We start from the raw sequence: 14999 nt of genomic DNA, 5'->3' as shown, positions 1-14999 counted from the left end.
CTGACTTTCAATAATCCCTACAGAAGAATGGCCCTGACTACCAATAACTTATACCTTTCATGAATCACTTACCTCACAAAAATCTTCGTTACTCTAACTACTGCAATACAGCCAGCGCCAATACTGCCAGCTAAATTAAAGATTCCAACTACTGAAGCACTAACTACTGATAGGCATAGTTAGCAAATGAAAGATTGATAGAGAACAAACAATGTATTGACCTTAATAGCGTTCAAAAGTCATTTTATATATATATATATATATATATATATATGACTCTGTGACATCCAATTGCATAAATTTCCTTTTTCTGACGGACACACGTCCAGATCGCCCGCTCAAAGTAACCTCTCAAAACTCAGGCATCTCTCCCCCCACATCCGCCACTGCTGGCGGCTCACTTCCAACTACCCAACGCTACGCGCTGTTCACATCCAACTGCCCAGCGCTACACTATCGAATAATCCAACAATGAGTGCAACCAGCCACAGACTGCACACAGCGCAGTCAGCGATTTTCGTACATAGCACTACATAGCGTTACCAACATAAAAACCTAAACAGCCTACTTACAATGTATATTAACTGGATTCAAATACAACTTTGCACGTCAACAAGAAGTGCCACATTGACAGTTCGACTATAGCACACTATATTTTGTAATAACGGTGATCATCACTGCCACATGCAGGTTAAAAGTAAATGACACAGTGCCGCTGTGGCCTCCTTACCTTGCCTGACGTGGAGATGCCCTTCCAGAGACTCAGGTAGCAGATGAAGTACACAGCGAGCAGGCAGAGCGCGATGTCCCACTTGATCTGTCCCAGGTCATGCAGTCCTCCGCTCTCGTGCAGTTCTAGAATGGCGCGACTGCAACAAAATCAAAGATAGTTTATTAGCGCTGTTTATAGCTACCGCCACAGTTGCAAAGTTACTTGATGTAACAGGCTGCCAAGTAACTATAAACTATCAATGATGCCATTTGCACAACTTCTGAATGTAGCTTATGGTCACACTGATGCTTCATAATAAATGACTGGCGTTGATTGCAAACTGTATAACATATTCTCAACAAGGCCAGGCACTAAATGTAACCACTAACCGGATACAAAACATAAAAATGTTTTCACAGCTGCCAGTTCGTGCCATACCGCGACTCGAGCCCATGTTACTTGCTTATCAACAACAGACTGTTCAAAGATTTTCACATTTTTTTTATAAATAAAATATTATACAATTAAATTCCAATAATAGCAAGCATGCTCATTTTATAAATAATAATAATAATAATGTATATTGTTAACATATGCATATTTCAGTATCGAAAATGTGAGAGTACGTCTTCTACCTGTCACTCGCTATAACATGGCAGAGTGGGATAACGCTAATTTTGTTGATCGACATGCAGTCAACTAGCATACTCGATACCACAGTCGTGTTTTCTACCCGCAGGTTGTGTGTAATGGCTGATTGGTAAGTTCATATGATTCTTTTGTATGAAGTTTAATCTGACTTCTATTTCTTGTTTATGCAACTTTCAACTAATTGTAAGTATCCAGTTTTATTCTGCAAATTAGGAGCTCAAAGACAATTCTTGTACTTAAAATGTCGATAGTTCTGGAACTGAATCTTAACACTTCATCAAACGAAAGAATTTATTTGTGATAGCACATGCATCGTACACAAACGCCAAATATTCATCATCTGGATTTGTAGCTCTTGTATCCTTCGTGTTTGCAGCTAAAATTGTTGGATGTAAGATCCGCCAGTTATGCAAAACACCATTTTTTTCGAAGTTTCCAAACATATTTCAGCACCTCTGTGCCATCATTCGTCGGTTTCTGTTTTATTTAACCTGTAATGTGAATATTTTTACTAAATGATTACAAAACTATGGAAATAATATCTTATAACAACTAATTGTTTCTGTTGGTTAACACCTTTACATTCGATCTGCATGGTTTTGCAGGACCACTTGTGTGTTATTTCGTACTGGTTGCTTGTCATCCGCACCCAAACGATGTTGATGAGAAACTTTGTTGGGAGTTAACCTATCATTTTATGCTTTAAACGTAAATTAGTATGTCGCGATATTTCTGGCATATATTCGTTTTTAATTACGTTTTTTGTGTAAAGACCTTTTTTCTCAGCATCCTGATAGGGTTTTGTGAAGTATACGTAAATATAACACATATTTTCAGAAATTTGGTCATAAAAAGCTCTTTACACTTGACCAAAGCACATTGTAATGGTGGTTATTGCGTGTTCCAGCCCAGTCAGTGTTCATATGTTCACCAGTGAGTTTGGCGCCAAATTTGAATGGTTCAAATGGCTCTGAGCACTATGGGACTTAACATCTGAGGTCGTCAGTCCACTAGAACTTAGAACTACTTGAACATAACTAATCTAAGGACATCCCACACATCCATGCCCGAGGCAGGATTCGAACCTGCGACCGTAGCGGTTCCAAACTGAAGCGCCTAGAACCGCTCGGCCACTCCGACCGGCTATTATGATGATCATTTCTCTCTACGCAGGTGGATGTCAACAAAATATTTACGCATCCGGAAGAGAAAGTTGGTGATTGAAATTTCGTAAATAGATCTCGCCGCTAAGACAACCGCCTTTGTTTCAGTGACTGCCACCCCAACTCGCGTATCATTTCAGTGACACTGTCACCCCTATTGCGCCATAACACGAAACGAGCTGCCCTTCTTTGCACTTTTTCGATGTCCTCCGACAAACCTACCTGGTAAGGACCCCACACCGCGCAGCAATATTCCAGCAGAGGACGCACAAGTGTAGTGTAGGCTGTCTCTTTAGTGGGTTTGTCTCATCTTCTAAGTGTTCTGTCAACAAAGCGCAGTCTTCGTTTTGCCTTCCCCAAATATTATCTATGTGGTCTTTCCAATTTAAGTTGCTCGTAATTGTAATTCCTAGGTATTTAGTCCAAATGAAAGCCCTCAGATTCGTGAGATTTATCGTATACCCAAAATTTATCCGATTTCTTTTAGTACCCATGTGGATGACCTCGCACTTTTCTTTCTTTAGTGCCAATTGCCACCTTTCGCACCATACAGAAATTCCAGAATGAGATTTTCACTCTGCAGTGGAGTGTGCGCTGATATGAAACTTCCTGGCAGATTAAAACTGTGTGCCCGACCGAGACTCGAACTCGGGACCTTTGCCAGGAAATTGTCTGCAGACGGGTCTACTGCCACCAAAGTAGATTTCGAGGACCACGAAGATAACAGAAATTCGGGTTCTTGAAGAAGAATATTGTTATGTCAGAGCCTAGGTAGACCCTGAGGGCTGGCAACCCATATTACGCCACAGAGGACGAGGTTGTCTATTGCCAAGGCATAACAAAAGCACCATGGTAAGCAACGACTATTTACATACAAGATAATGGAAACAGACATTCCGAGCACTACTTCCTGCAGGGGGAGCTCGAGCCACGGCCTGCAGGAAGTATCACTACGCCAAAACCTGATTGGCTGGAGACAGATATTTAGGGGTTAGAACCAGCCCCAAAGTTCAGTTCACGCCGGATGCCGACCTCCTGTACTGCGACCGTTGAAGATTACGTCTTCGTCTCTGTATTGGACTGTTACTAGTGTGTGTGTGTGTGTGTGTGTGTGTGTGTGTGTGTGTGTGTGTGTGTTAGCACGAACCTTTGTGTAAAATTAGAAGTGCACTTTTGTTTGCCTCCATTAGGAGACTTTTACTGACATCGATATTGTTACCTTTCGTTTGTTGTTCAATCGTCAACCTTGTGAGCTTATATCAATAAAAGATGTGTTTTGTGAAAAACTGCGAATTGGCGGTCAGAACATATGGACAGTTGTTTTTGTCTCGCTGTATTTGCGAGTGAAACAGGAAAGGAAAGGATTATCAGAGGTATAAGGTACCCTCCGACTTGCACCATACGGAGGCTTGTGGATTATGAACGATGATGTAGACATCCAAAGACTAGTCCACGTACGAAGTCAGTGAGTTCTCCTTATCGACCCATTTGGCTGTTACTGCTTCTCTTCTGATAACACAATGCTCCTGGCCTCTTTTTATACTGGTGGGCTCACCTCTTCTGACATTTAGTGGTCAGTTATGCATCACATGGGTTTTTTTGTATACTTTTGATCGGATGGTGTATCATCCATGGGTATTGTGTGAGAAACTGTGCTCATTGTAACAGATTTTTTTTCTTCCGCCCATTTACTTATCGTCGGTATTTCGTGGCTTGACTGTCTATGTTCTATTGTGTCTTTCAATTTGTGTAACAGTTTGTCTGTCTTAGCCTGCCTTCATGCCAGACTTAAATTTTCGTCGTCACTGTTGCTTACAACTACGATTTTAGAACACTACTACCAGAGGTTCTGCAACGGATTACGTGTACTAGTAGCGAAAATAACATGCATTTCGCCGTGGATAGTACGTCTGTGAGGTTGCTGGATACTCACTTGAAGTACTCAGATGCGGCGGAGGTGTACCTAATGCCGGTGATGGCCGCGCTGCCATTGCTGGAATCTGCGGCGTCCTCTCGGAAAGGCAGGGCGTGGCTGGAGTTGTGCTCGGGCAGCGCGTTCAGGTCCAGCTGCGGGCACAGGCGCCGTCACTTCACTGCACAGGGCAGCATCTCTACTTTGCAGTCCTAGTATTAGACCACATGCTAGTATTTCAAGGAAACGCCATATGCGTCACGCACAGCAGCCAGCAGAGCTATAAGTGATTCGCCGAGTCCATAATGGGTCCCATTGAGAGACTGGAGCCATTCCATCTGCAGTATTTTCCACAACTGTGGAAGGATGTCTATCAGAGGAATAACACAGTGAAGGTGGCGAATTAGGTTGTCCCAGACCTCTTCATCAGGGGCAATGGAGGACAGGGAAATTTTTCAAATGTTGATTGCAGTTTTCTAGCTACTTTGCTGGTGTCTAAAATTTCAACGCCACGCAGACAGTATTCAACACGTGTAATATTGACATTAAGCGTATTACATCCTTCGATATGCATGTGATCAGCTATTCAGGGCAATTGCAGAAAGTCGATGGGAATAACGCCATCTACGTTCCGTACACAAGGAAAATAATGCATCGGATTTATCATTAAGAAATCACATTTGAGTGCTGTTTCTTTGTTAGAAGATTGTTCTGGCGTAGCCATAAGCGCCGGAACGAAGACGAAGATAGCAAGAGCAAAGAAGGCGGTGAAAGGACGTTGCCCAATGGTGCGCTGATTAGGACCGCACCACGGCAAGAGCGGCCTCTACCAGAAGCGCCGCTCCTGCAACCTCAGCCGCTCAGTATTCGGACAGGCGTAGCAGAGAGTGCTACGATAGTAGTTATTAGTGATCCACAAACTGTGTGACAAACTTGCATGAACATTCTATATAGCAAAGGACTCTGACTTACTGCATGTCGCCCATCGCTTGCGACGGCTTGTTGTAAACACAAGTTATGTATTGCTCGAAGAGACCACGGGTGGACTGCCGGTCCATAGTGTCCACCGGGCACAATATTTCGGCAATCAGACATGTCGCCATCGTCAGGTGCGCTGACGAACTGAACTCCTGAGGGCTGGCGGCCGTCTTAAATCCCCTCCCCTCGTGAGGCGTTCTCTCCGCGGTCTGCGCCCGCACGTCAGTGGTCGGTGAGACCCTGGCGTCGGCGTCTGTGGTGGCGTCGGTGTAATTGCCTTGTCCTCCCTAGTCGTCCGTTAGTTTCCTTTGCTGATCGTCTTTTTAATTAGACTCAATGCTGGTTCCCGTGCCCTGCTGAGGTTGTGGCGACAATCTCGGTTGATGAGTTCGACACTGGTACGAATTTCGATAGCCTCTCTAACGACGCTGTCCCAATATTTAGATGTCTGTGCCCAGACCCTGGTATGTTGGCAGCCCATTTCGTGATTTTCGGACAAATAGTGCTCTGCGACAGCCGACGTGTTGGGGTAGCCAAGTCGAGTGTGCCTCTAATGTTCTCGGCAACGATCTTCGATGGTGCGCACTGTCTGTCCAATATAAGTGCTACTTCTCTGGAGAATGGAAAAGTTGTTGATGTTGAGTGCTTATCTAAGTGCTGCCGCACCTGCCATGGTAACACTGAAGGACACATTGAAGACCAGTGTTCTAAGAATTATGATGATTAAAGTGGAGGTATGGAATGTGATGGAGCTCTAAAAACAGTTCAGAAGTCGGTGCCAGTTTATAAAGTTAGATATACGAAGTACCTAGGCGATGGGAACTCTAAAGCTTTGAATAAAGCTAATGAGTTCAATGTTTATGGTGATACGTTGGTAATAAAACTAGAGTGTTGTAGACATGTGCAAAAGAGGATGGGTGCTAGATTTATTAAGCGACGAAGAGAAATGAAAGAAAAGTTGCTATCTGCTGGAAAATCTCTGTCTGGCCGAGGCAGATTAACAGAAACTGAAATAGACCTTCTTCAGAATTATTATGGACTGGCTATTAAACGAAATTCATCTCTGAATGACGTTACAGTAATGAGAAAAGCTGTATAGGCCACCTACTTTCATAAGTTGTCCACAGATGACCACCCTGTTCACGGACTTTGTCTTAAAGGAGCGGATTCTTGGTGTGGTTACCAAAAAGCAAAAGAAAGTGGTCAAATACACCATCATATGCATTCTCTTCCTGAACCTGTTATGAATGAAATAAAACCAGTTTTTAGAGACCTGAGTGACCCTTTTTTGCTTAGTTAATGTCTTCATGGGGGCACTCAGAATACAAATTAAAGTTTGAATCATTGCATATGGGAAAAATTACCCAATAATGTTTTTGTAGAACTAAATACATTAAAAGCTGGTGTACTAGATCCAGTGATATGTTGCCATGATAGACTGATAGGAAGGTTGGAAGTCCTGAGAAATTCAGGCATAAGATGTGGCTCTAATATGGAAGATCAATTGCTTGCGTGTGACAAACGACAGGTGCATGAAGCTGAAAGATTCGCTCTTCAAGTTACCAAAGAAGCAAGAAGTGCTAAAAGGAACGCCAAGAGGAAGCTTGAAGATGAATAAATGCTGCAGGATGAAGACTATGCTCCAGGAATGTTCTGAGGCATAGTTTAATTGGATTCATATCTTCATTCGCAATTTCCCGCAAGTTGTATTTCTCAGAATTCAGGTACAAATATTTCCTAAAGTTTATAAAACATTGCTCTATTTTTTTATGTAACTTTCAACAGTCCGTACTTGTGTAGCAGACCTAAGCTTTGTTGCAGAATCAACAAAATTATAGAAAAAATAACATTTTTATTAGGAAAAAATTATAAAAATTAAGACGTAAGATGTGACATTTTTTTGTCCTTGTAATATACATGATATGTGGGATTAAATAGGTCTAGTACTTCAGTCATCATGTCATACATATCTGGTAAAAATTTGGTCTCCTTCAAATGTATAACATTGGATTAAATGGTACCTCAATTTGAGGAAGCATTTTGGAAAAAAACTGCATCAATTTCTTTGCAATGTTTTAATAACCCTAAGCAGGTTCAAAAAATATTCAGAATACTTCTAATTTGTTTAGAAAGTGTGCTGCATTACCTGATATCAACCAAAAATCTGTAAAACATATACATTATAAACAGTGACTGAAAGAAATAGATGTTGATTTTTACATAATATTGAACTGGAAAATTACCCTGTATTCTTAAGCTGTTTTAATAAAATTTTAATGTTAATATCAGCTTCTACTTTATCTCAAGTTGTTGCTACTCATCTAGGCTAACCTAAATGGTTCTGCTGTATGTAATTAATTATATGTTTCATTACTGTAATGTGAGTATATTTGGTCATAATCATGTAACGTTCTAGCTTGTGATGATTACAAACTCAATCCTTTACCAGTTATACTTTATCTTTATTTTGCAATTTATATCGGTTTTACATGTACTTTATACTACACCAGCTAATGGCTGAAAACACGTCTTCTGTTAAAATCAATGACTAACTAGTATATCTGTTACATTGTACATGTAGTTCCCCTACAATGCACATTTCACGCTATGTAAATTTTTTCTAACGTCAGCATATGAGTTTCTTCTCCTTAAAAATAGCATAAGATATCGTCAAGCCGTCCACGATGATATGTTATGGCATGTAGTTCGCTGCTATATGTATAAAAAAATATCGATTGTCAACAAAAGTTTTTCTTGATTGAGATTTTCACTCTGCAGCTGAGTGTGCGCTGATATGAAACTTCGTAGCAAATTAAAACTGTTTAGTGGACCAAGACTCGGACTCGGGACCTTTGCCTTTCGCGGGCATGTGCTCTACCATGTGAGCTACTCAAGCACGACTCACACCCTGTCCTCATAGCTTTACTTCTGCCAGTGCCTCGTCTCCTACTTTCCTAACTTTACAGAAGCTCTTCTGCGAACCTTGCAGAACTAGCACTCCTGAAAGAAAGGATATTGCGGAGACATGTCTTAGCCACAGCCGGGGGGGATGTTTCCAGAATGAGGTTTTCACCCTGCAGCGGAGTGTGCGCTGACATGAAACTTCCTGGCAAATTAAAACTGTGTACCGGACCGAGACTCGAGCTCGGGACCTTTGCCTTTTGCAGGAAAGTGCTCTACCATCTGAGCTACTCCTTTCTTACAAGAGTGCTAGTTCTGCAAGGTTCGCAGGAGAGCTTATGTAAAGTTTGGAAAGTAGGAGACGAGGTACTGACTCAGATGGTAGAATACTTGCCCACGAAAGGTAAAGGTCCCGAGTTCGAGTCTCAGTCCGGCACAGAGTTTTAATTTGTCAGAAAGTTTCAAAAATTTTTTCTTTTTATACAAAGATATCTTTTAATATATTACATCGCTTACGTTAGTATATATATATATATATATATATATATATATATATATATATATATTTGTCATCATTAATTTCTCTGTACACTTTATTCAACAGCGTCTGTCTGATGGTGAAATTTTGAAACGCTCCACGCTGAATTCCTTAGGAGAGGAGAGGAAATTGTGGTGTTCTGCATCAAACCAGTTAGAATACTATTGACTAAAAAAAAGTATGATAATGAATTGTGCAATCCATACTTTTCCATATTTCCAAGTTGTGTCAAATCTGAATGGTCGCCTGCCTCTATCACGGAGGTATTTTTCCAAGTAATGGGACTACCAGACTGTCAGTATCGCGAATGTTTATGAAACAAACGATAGTCGACACGTATCCACGTGCCACAAGGCCACTGTATTGCATTTAACGCAGTCTGCTTACATCTATGGAGAAACGTTGAGCAGTAAGAATGCATTATAAAACTGTGCTAAACTAAGCAGTGTAAAAGTGAAGAACAGGTCTGTCAGTGTACCAACAATGTATATGAAGCTTTGGGGCGTCAAAGTCGTAAGTGGACGACCGACATACCTAAAATTTCTTTTAAAGGACGTTATTTCTGTAAAGGACGCCACTATATCACACGATTATTACGGTGCACAGGCTGTGGTAACAGTCACAACGACGAAGCATAGTTCCACACCAGCAGAAGACTACACAGGACATCGATTTCTGGCTACCCACTGCCCTCCCCCTGTCCCCGAATACCCCAGTAATCTTTCTAGCAGCAGCACAAGTGATCAAAACAGTTTCAGGTTAATTTAAACTAAGACATTTTATCTTTAAGTAACATTTGTATGCATGAGCGCCTGATGATGAGCAAAACATGCCCGAAATGTGTTGCAGCGTGTTAAATTAGACATAAAGTAAATGAATGAGACTGGTAGCAGAAAAATACAAGAATATGCTATATCATTTAGTTATTATGATTGCTGGGATTTTATCATTGAACATAAAAAAATGGTTCAGATGGCTCTGAGCACTATGGGAGTTAACTGTTGAGGTCATCAGTCCCCTAGAACTTAGCACTACTTAAACCTAAGTAACCTAAGGACAAAACACACATTCATGCCCGAGGCAGGATTCGAACCTGCGACCGTAGCGGTCACGCGGCTCTAGACTGCAGCGTCTAGAACCGCTCAGCCACCCCAGCCGGCCATTGAACATAAAGTGCTCACATTTTCACGTACTCATATTGGTTACGATTACAAATAACAACAAATGAAATATTTGTCCACCTGGCAAAAATTACCTCATTCGTATTTTAATAAATTCTAATAAATAAAATAAAACAGTAACGAGATTTTTTTGTTTAGAACTGTAATTTATTCTTATTCTAATGTTGAAAACTGACTGCTTCAAATTTAAGTTACAAGCTGTTCCCAGTAAATCATTCTGTAACGTGTTTTATGGCACTCGTATCTACATCCTAAACAATAGCAGTAACACCTTAACATCTTGGAATAAAATAAAGGGCTTTTAGGAAGAACAGCTGACGATATACTGGGAAAAACAAATGGGAAACTGTAGATGCTTGACAGTACGTTAAGCATTATGAGGAAGAGATTAAATTCAGAAAAACTACATGGAAGGTAAAAAACACATTAATAAGAAAGGTAAATACACAAAACTGCAGAGAAGCTGGAGAACAGTGGATAAATGGTATATGTTGGGATATGGAAAGACACCCGGATACGTAATCAACTAATCATACACACAGATTAAAAAGTTACATTTCAAAACAAGTAAATGTGTTGTCAGACATAAACTAGGAAGACTACCAATGAATGCGGATGAAACAGTAACCAGATTCAAGAAGTATTTTGCAGAACGTTATAAAAGAAAGACATCACGATGGTATAATAATACATATAAATAGAAGATAAATTTAAAGCAGTACTGAAGACCAAGGAAACCTCCACGTTCAGAGGAGCTTCCAGCTGACCTCTGGCAGAATTATGGAGGAAAAATTATAGAACAACTTTTCAAAATTATAAAGTGCTGTTATGAATGCGGGCCCCTCCGAATTATTTTATGGAAGGGAAGACAATAGTTTTCATGAAATGGGGCTACAGTAGACAGCTATAACTACAGAATGAGAAGCCTAATTACACAGGCTGTAAAAATAACTAGAAATAGGCCATCATGAAACTCAAAAGTTGCTAGCAAGTTAGAGTTAAACTAGGATACTTACGTAACCTTCATTACCTACTCGTTCAGTGTATTTTAAGGCGTAGCTTGCTAGCTAGCGAGGCAGGGGCGATGCAGAGGCGCGGCAGATTAACTACGTGAGCTGGTCCGCCGGCCACTATGAGTTTGGTTTTATGCGATTTATCACGCTCGTTTAGAGAAATTCTGTGTTGATCCCTAATTCCGCCTCTGAGAATATGATACACAAATCATTAAAACATGATAAGACACAGAACAAAGTTTACATGATTCACAGACAGATATCGCACCGATTTTCCTACTTTAGCTTACCTTGACGACTGTGGCACCATTGAGGGCATCCTATCAAAAATTTTACAACAAAATTTTAAAAAATTCCAAATCCTAAAGAAGGAGACCCTGTACTTTACGGGACGATGAAGGAGAAGAGGATTTGTGTAGCCTTCATTGATCTAGAAAAGGCTGTTCACAGCGCTAAGTGGAAGAGACTCTTCATGATATCGAGAGTTACACACCTAGATGGGAAAGGTGAAAGTCATTGCATAAACATATGCAAATACCGCAGCATGAGAACACAGATTAAAAACTTGGAGAGCATAGTGCCAAAATTAAAGGAGAGGTAAGACAAGGTTGTTCATTGTCACCGGAAAAGCTATAAAAATCTTTAAAAAAAGGGATAGCGTGAACAGATTCCCATTCATCACATAAGATTTGTGGATAATGTTACCCTAACAATTGAGGGTGAAAAACGTACACATAACAGACTATCTAAATTAGTAACAAAGCTGAAAAAGTAAGGATGAGAAGAACATTTACATCAAAAGCGGAAGTAACAGAATAATAGCAAGTAATAAATTTTGCTTTTAACACGTCTTAATTACAGAAGGAAGAAGACGCTACATGGAACTCAGAAAAAGAATTATGACAGCAGAGCGTGCTTTCAAGGAAATGAGAGAATTATTCGAGAACCAAACGTTAAGAAACTTCCTGGTGGATTAAAACTGAGTGCCGGACCGAGACTCGTGCTTGGGTAGCTCAGATGGTACAGAACTTGCTCGCGAAAGGCAAAGGTCCTGTGTTCGAGTCTCGATCCGACACACAGTTTTAATCTGCCAGGAAGTTTCATATCAACGCACACTTCGCTGCAGAGTGAAAATCTCATTCTGTTCACAAAACGTTAAGTGCGGAAGAATGGCAAAAAAAAAACAACCTCAAAATGAAATCATCTTGAGTGTGCTCCAACATCGCTGTAAAAGCTACACGATGTCGAAGGAAAACAGAAAGCGTTTAGTACCGACGAAAATGTGGCTTTGGAGGACGCTAACAGGGACCAACGGGGCAGAAAGGAAATCCAATGAATATATTTTGAGCGAAGAAACCTCATAGAAACTAATAAAAAAGGAAAACAATACTTTTTTGCCTATAAGACACAACATCTTATATTAAGAAATGTATTACTTGGAAAAAAATTGACACAGAAAAGCAGTTGAGGCAAGGGAAGAAGGTGATCTATTTGAGGTAATAAAATGTCAGAATTAAGCTGACGATATTCCGAAATGCAGCCTCTTGTCAGTCGGACGACGTTAACCTGTACTGGGGATGGCCAATGGTGTCACAAATATGAAACGAGTTACCACCGGAGTCGTGGTTTTTCCAGTGCAACTTTGATGTCACCACTCGAGTATCGACACCGCTGTTGCATGTAGCAACCCGGTTTATGTAACAGCACCGACAAGAACAGCTAGCCAGTTCTGCGTACGATGATTGTTACTATAAAAAACTGAGCTTTAAGGGTATATCCATATTACAATGTGACCAACACGCGGCACGGTAACTGCTCGTAGTTGCAGGCTGTCTGACTAATGGCTTCAAGGGGCAAAAAAAGTTTGATTTTTAATATTTCGGCTAACTATTGACCAAATTTAAAAATTTAAAATGCTGTAATAATCTACTCATTAAGCGATATGATTTTGTGTTACGGGTTTAATACAGTAAGACAAGTATTACAGTTAGAAACTGTGTATACGTTTTGAGACAGCATATCTCACAATACGCAAATATTCGGACTCTATTCATAAAACATTTTAGAATGACAGCATTTGGCGACTTCCCTTCCAATATACCAACACCTAAACACCTAATTTCAAACCATTACGAAACGTCTTCTCTTTGACACTTTCCACAAAACGACGAAAGGAGAGAAGTTTATCAGTTAATACAATTTCGCTGTTTATGCAGTCAAACGTCAGCTTTGTGGACGACGTTTTGATTTATTATTATTTTACTGCTAGCTCTATTCGTAACACATTTTACAGACAGTGTACACATATATTACTGAATCTAACTGCAAAATTATATCATTGTACGACAGATAGGTCAGAAGATATGACATCATAAACAAAGAGATGCGTGAAAAACTAGTTTTCCTTAAAACGGATTGGAACTTAGCCAGTGTATAGGCATCAAGTGCTTGATAATTAGAGTACTTAGCGTCTTCGAACAAATTTTAAACATAATTTCAAATCTTGACTAAACTTTTTCTCTTTTACATGCTCAACGTCAAATGTTTAATACGTTAACTCGTTTGTAAAGTAATCAGAAATCTGAAGCTGTTTTATACGTGTAAATTAGATTCTTTAAAGAACTGGTGGTTTACTAGTACTCACTGGTCGGCAGTAGGGAGTGTTCCAGGCATTGTCACAAGTGGTCCAAGGCAGCAGGCTGGTGAAGGAGGCGAAGAAGTAGCGTAGGGCCCAAGCGATGATGACGTTGTAGTAGAAGTCCACGTAGAAGGCGATCAGCACCACTGCGTATCCTATACCTGGGGACACACAGCGAAGCACCTGCAGAAAAAAACTGTCTCACTGCTGAAGTTAGTTTCAGCCCTGGGAGTGTACGCGAGAGAGATGGTGCGGTGGTTAGCACAATGGACTCGCATTCGAGAGGACGACAGTTCAGATACCTGTCAAGCCATCCAGGCTTAAGTTTTCCGTGATTTTCCTTTGCAAATGGCACGGCCTATTTCCTTCCCCATCGTTTAGTAGTCTCGAGCGTCTACTCTGTGTCTAATGATTGTGCTGATAACAGGGTGTTAAACTCTAAACCTCCTTCCTTCCTACTGGGAGTGTAAGACTACCCTACGAATAATGTTCACATTTACCAATGAAAGCGAGTAAGTGTTTGCGTAGGGGCTATGCAGCCCATGTTTGCCTAGGGGTTATGCAGACCCCACTACTGGTATACATATAGTGTGAACGGATACGCTGGCAGTCTTCGCTCATGCTTGCTGGAGCTTTTCTGATGACAGCTTGTTGGTTCACGCTTGGAACGTAAAATAGCTACTATTATGCGCCGCCTGGATTCCAGAATTTCTTGATAGTTTTCCAGACGTATGTAGTACTACATATCTAAGCACCAGTCACACAATTCCTGTGAATTATGGGTTGGTGCTTCGATGGCGCAGAGCTGGAGCCAGAAAGAGTGCCAAATGTGCTCTTTTGGGTGCAGATCATGGCGATTTGGTGGTCAAAATATAAACGTGATTTCACTATCATGCTTCTTAGATCACTCCAACATGATTTTGACCTTGTGGCCGGCCGCTGTGGCCGAGTGGCTCTAGGCGCTTCAGTCCGGAACCACGAGGCTGCTATGGTCGCAGGTTCGAATCCTCCCTCGGGCATGGATGTGTGTAATGTCCTTAGGTTAGTTAGGATTAAGTAGTAATAAGTCTAGGGGACCGATGACCTTAGATGTTAAGTCCTATAGTCCTTCATTTGAACCGTTTGATCTTGTGACACGGGGGATACCGTCGCCGTTGGGGAAGATTGAGGAAGACATCAAACATCAAGGGTTACAGATGATATACATTAACGGTCGTGAAGTCCACAGCTGTAGTGGTGCCTTCAGTACCATGGGAGTCCAGTGAATGTCCACCATACACCATAACATACACTGTCCCACCATCCTGCGTCT

General features: G+C 41.0%; 1 protein-coding gene across 1 annotated transcript in view; it reads right to left on the bottom strand.

Moving 5' to 3' along the window:
* LOC124550003 (sodium-dependent dopamine transporter) overlaps positions 1-14999 on the bottom strand; it is a 552321-nt gene that overhangs the window by 131015 nt on the left and 406307 nt on the right. Inside the window, exons 4-6 of the mRNA XM_047125279.1 lie at positions 13694-13848; positions 4460-4593; positions 731-869 (exon numbers count right to left, since the gene is read on the bottom strand). Coding sequence (XP_046981235.1) covers positions 731-869; positions 4460-4593; positions 13694-13848 — 428 coding nt within the window. The remainder of the gene's footprint in view (positions 1-730; positions 870-4459; positions 4594-13693; positions 13849-14999) is intronic.

Source organism: Schistocerca americana, chromosome 1, assembly GCF_021461395.2.
Source record: "Schistocerca americana isolate TAMUIC-IGC-003095 chromosome 1, iqSchAmer2.1, whole genome shotgun sequence".
Classification (NCBI taxonomy): Eukaryota; Metazoa; Arthropoda; class Insecta; order Orthoptera; family Acrididae; genus Schistocerca; species Schistocerca americana.
The sequence above is the reverse complement of the archived record's forward strand: the minus strand, read 5'-3'. Positions and strand labels throughout refer to the sequence as shown.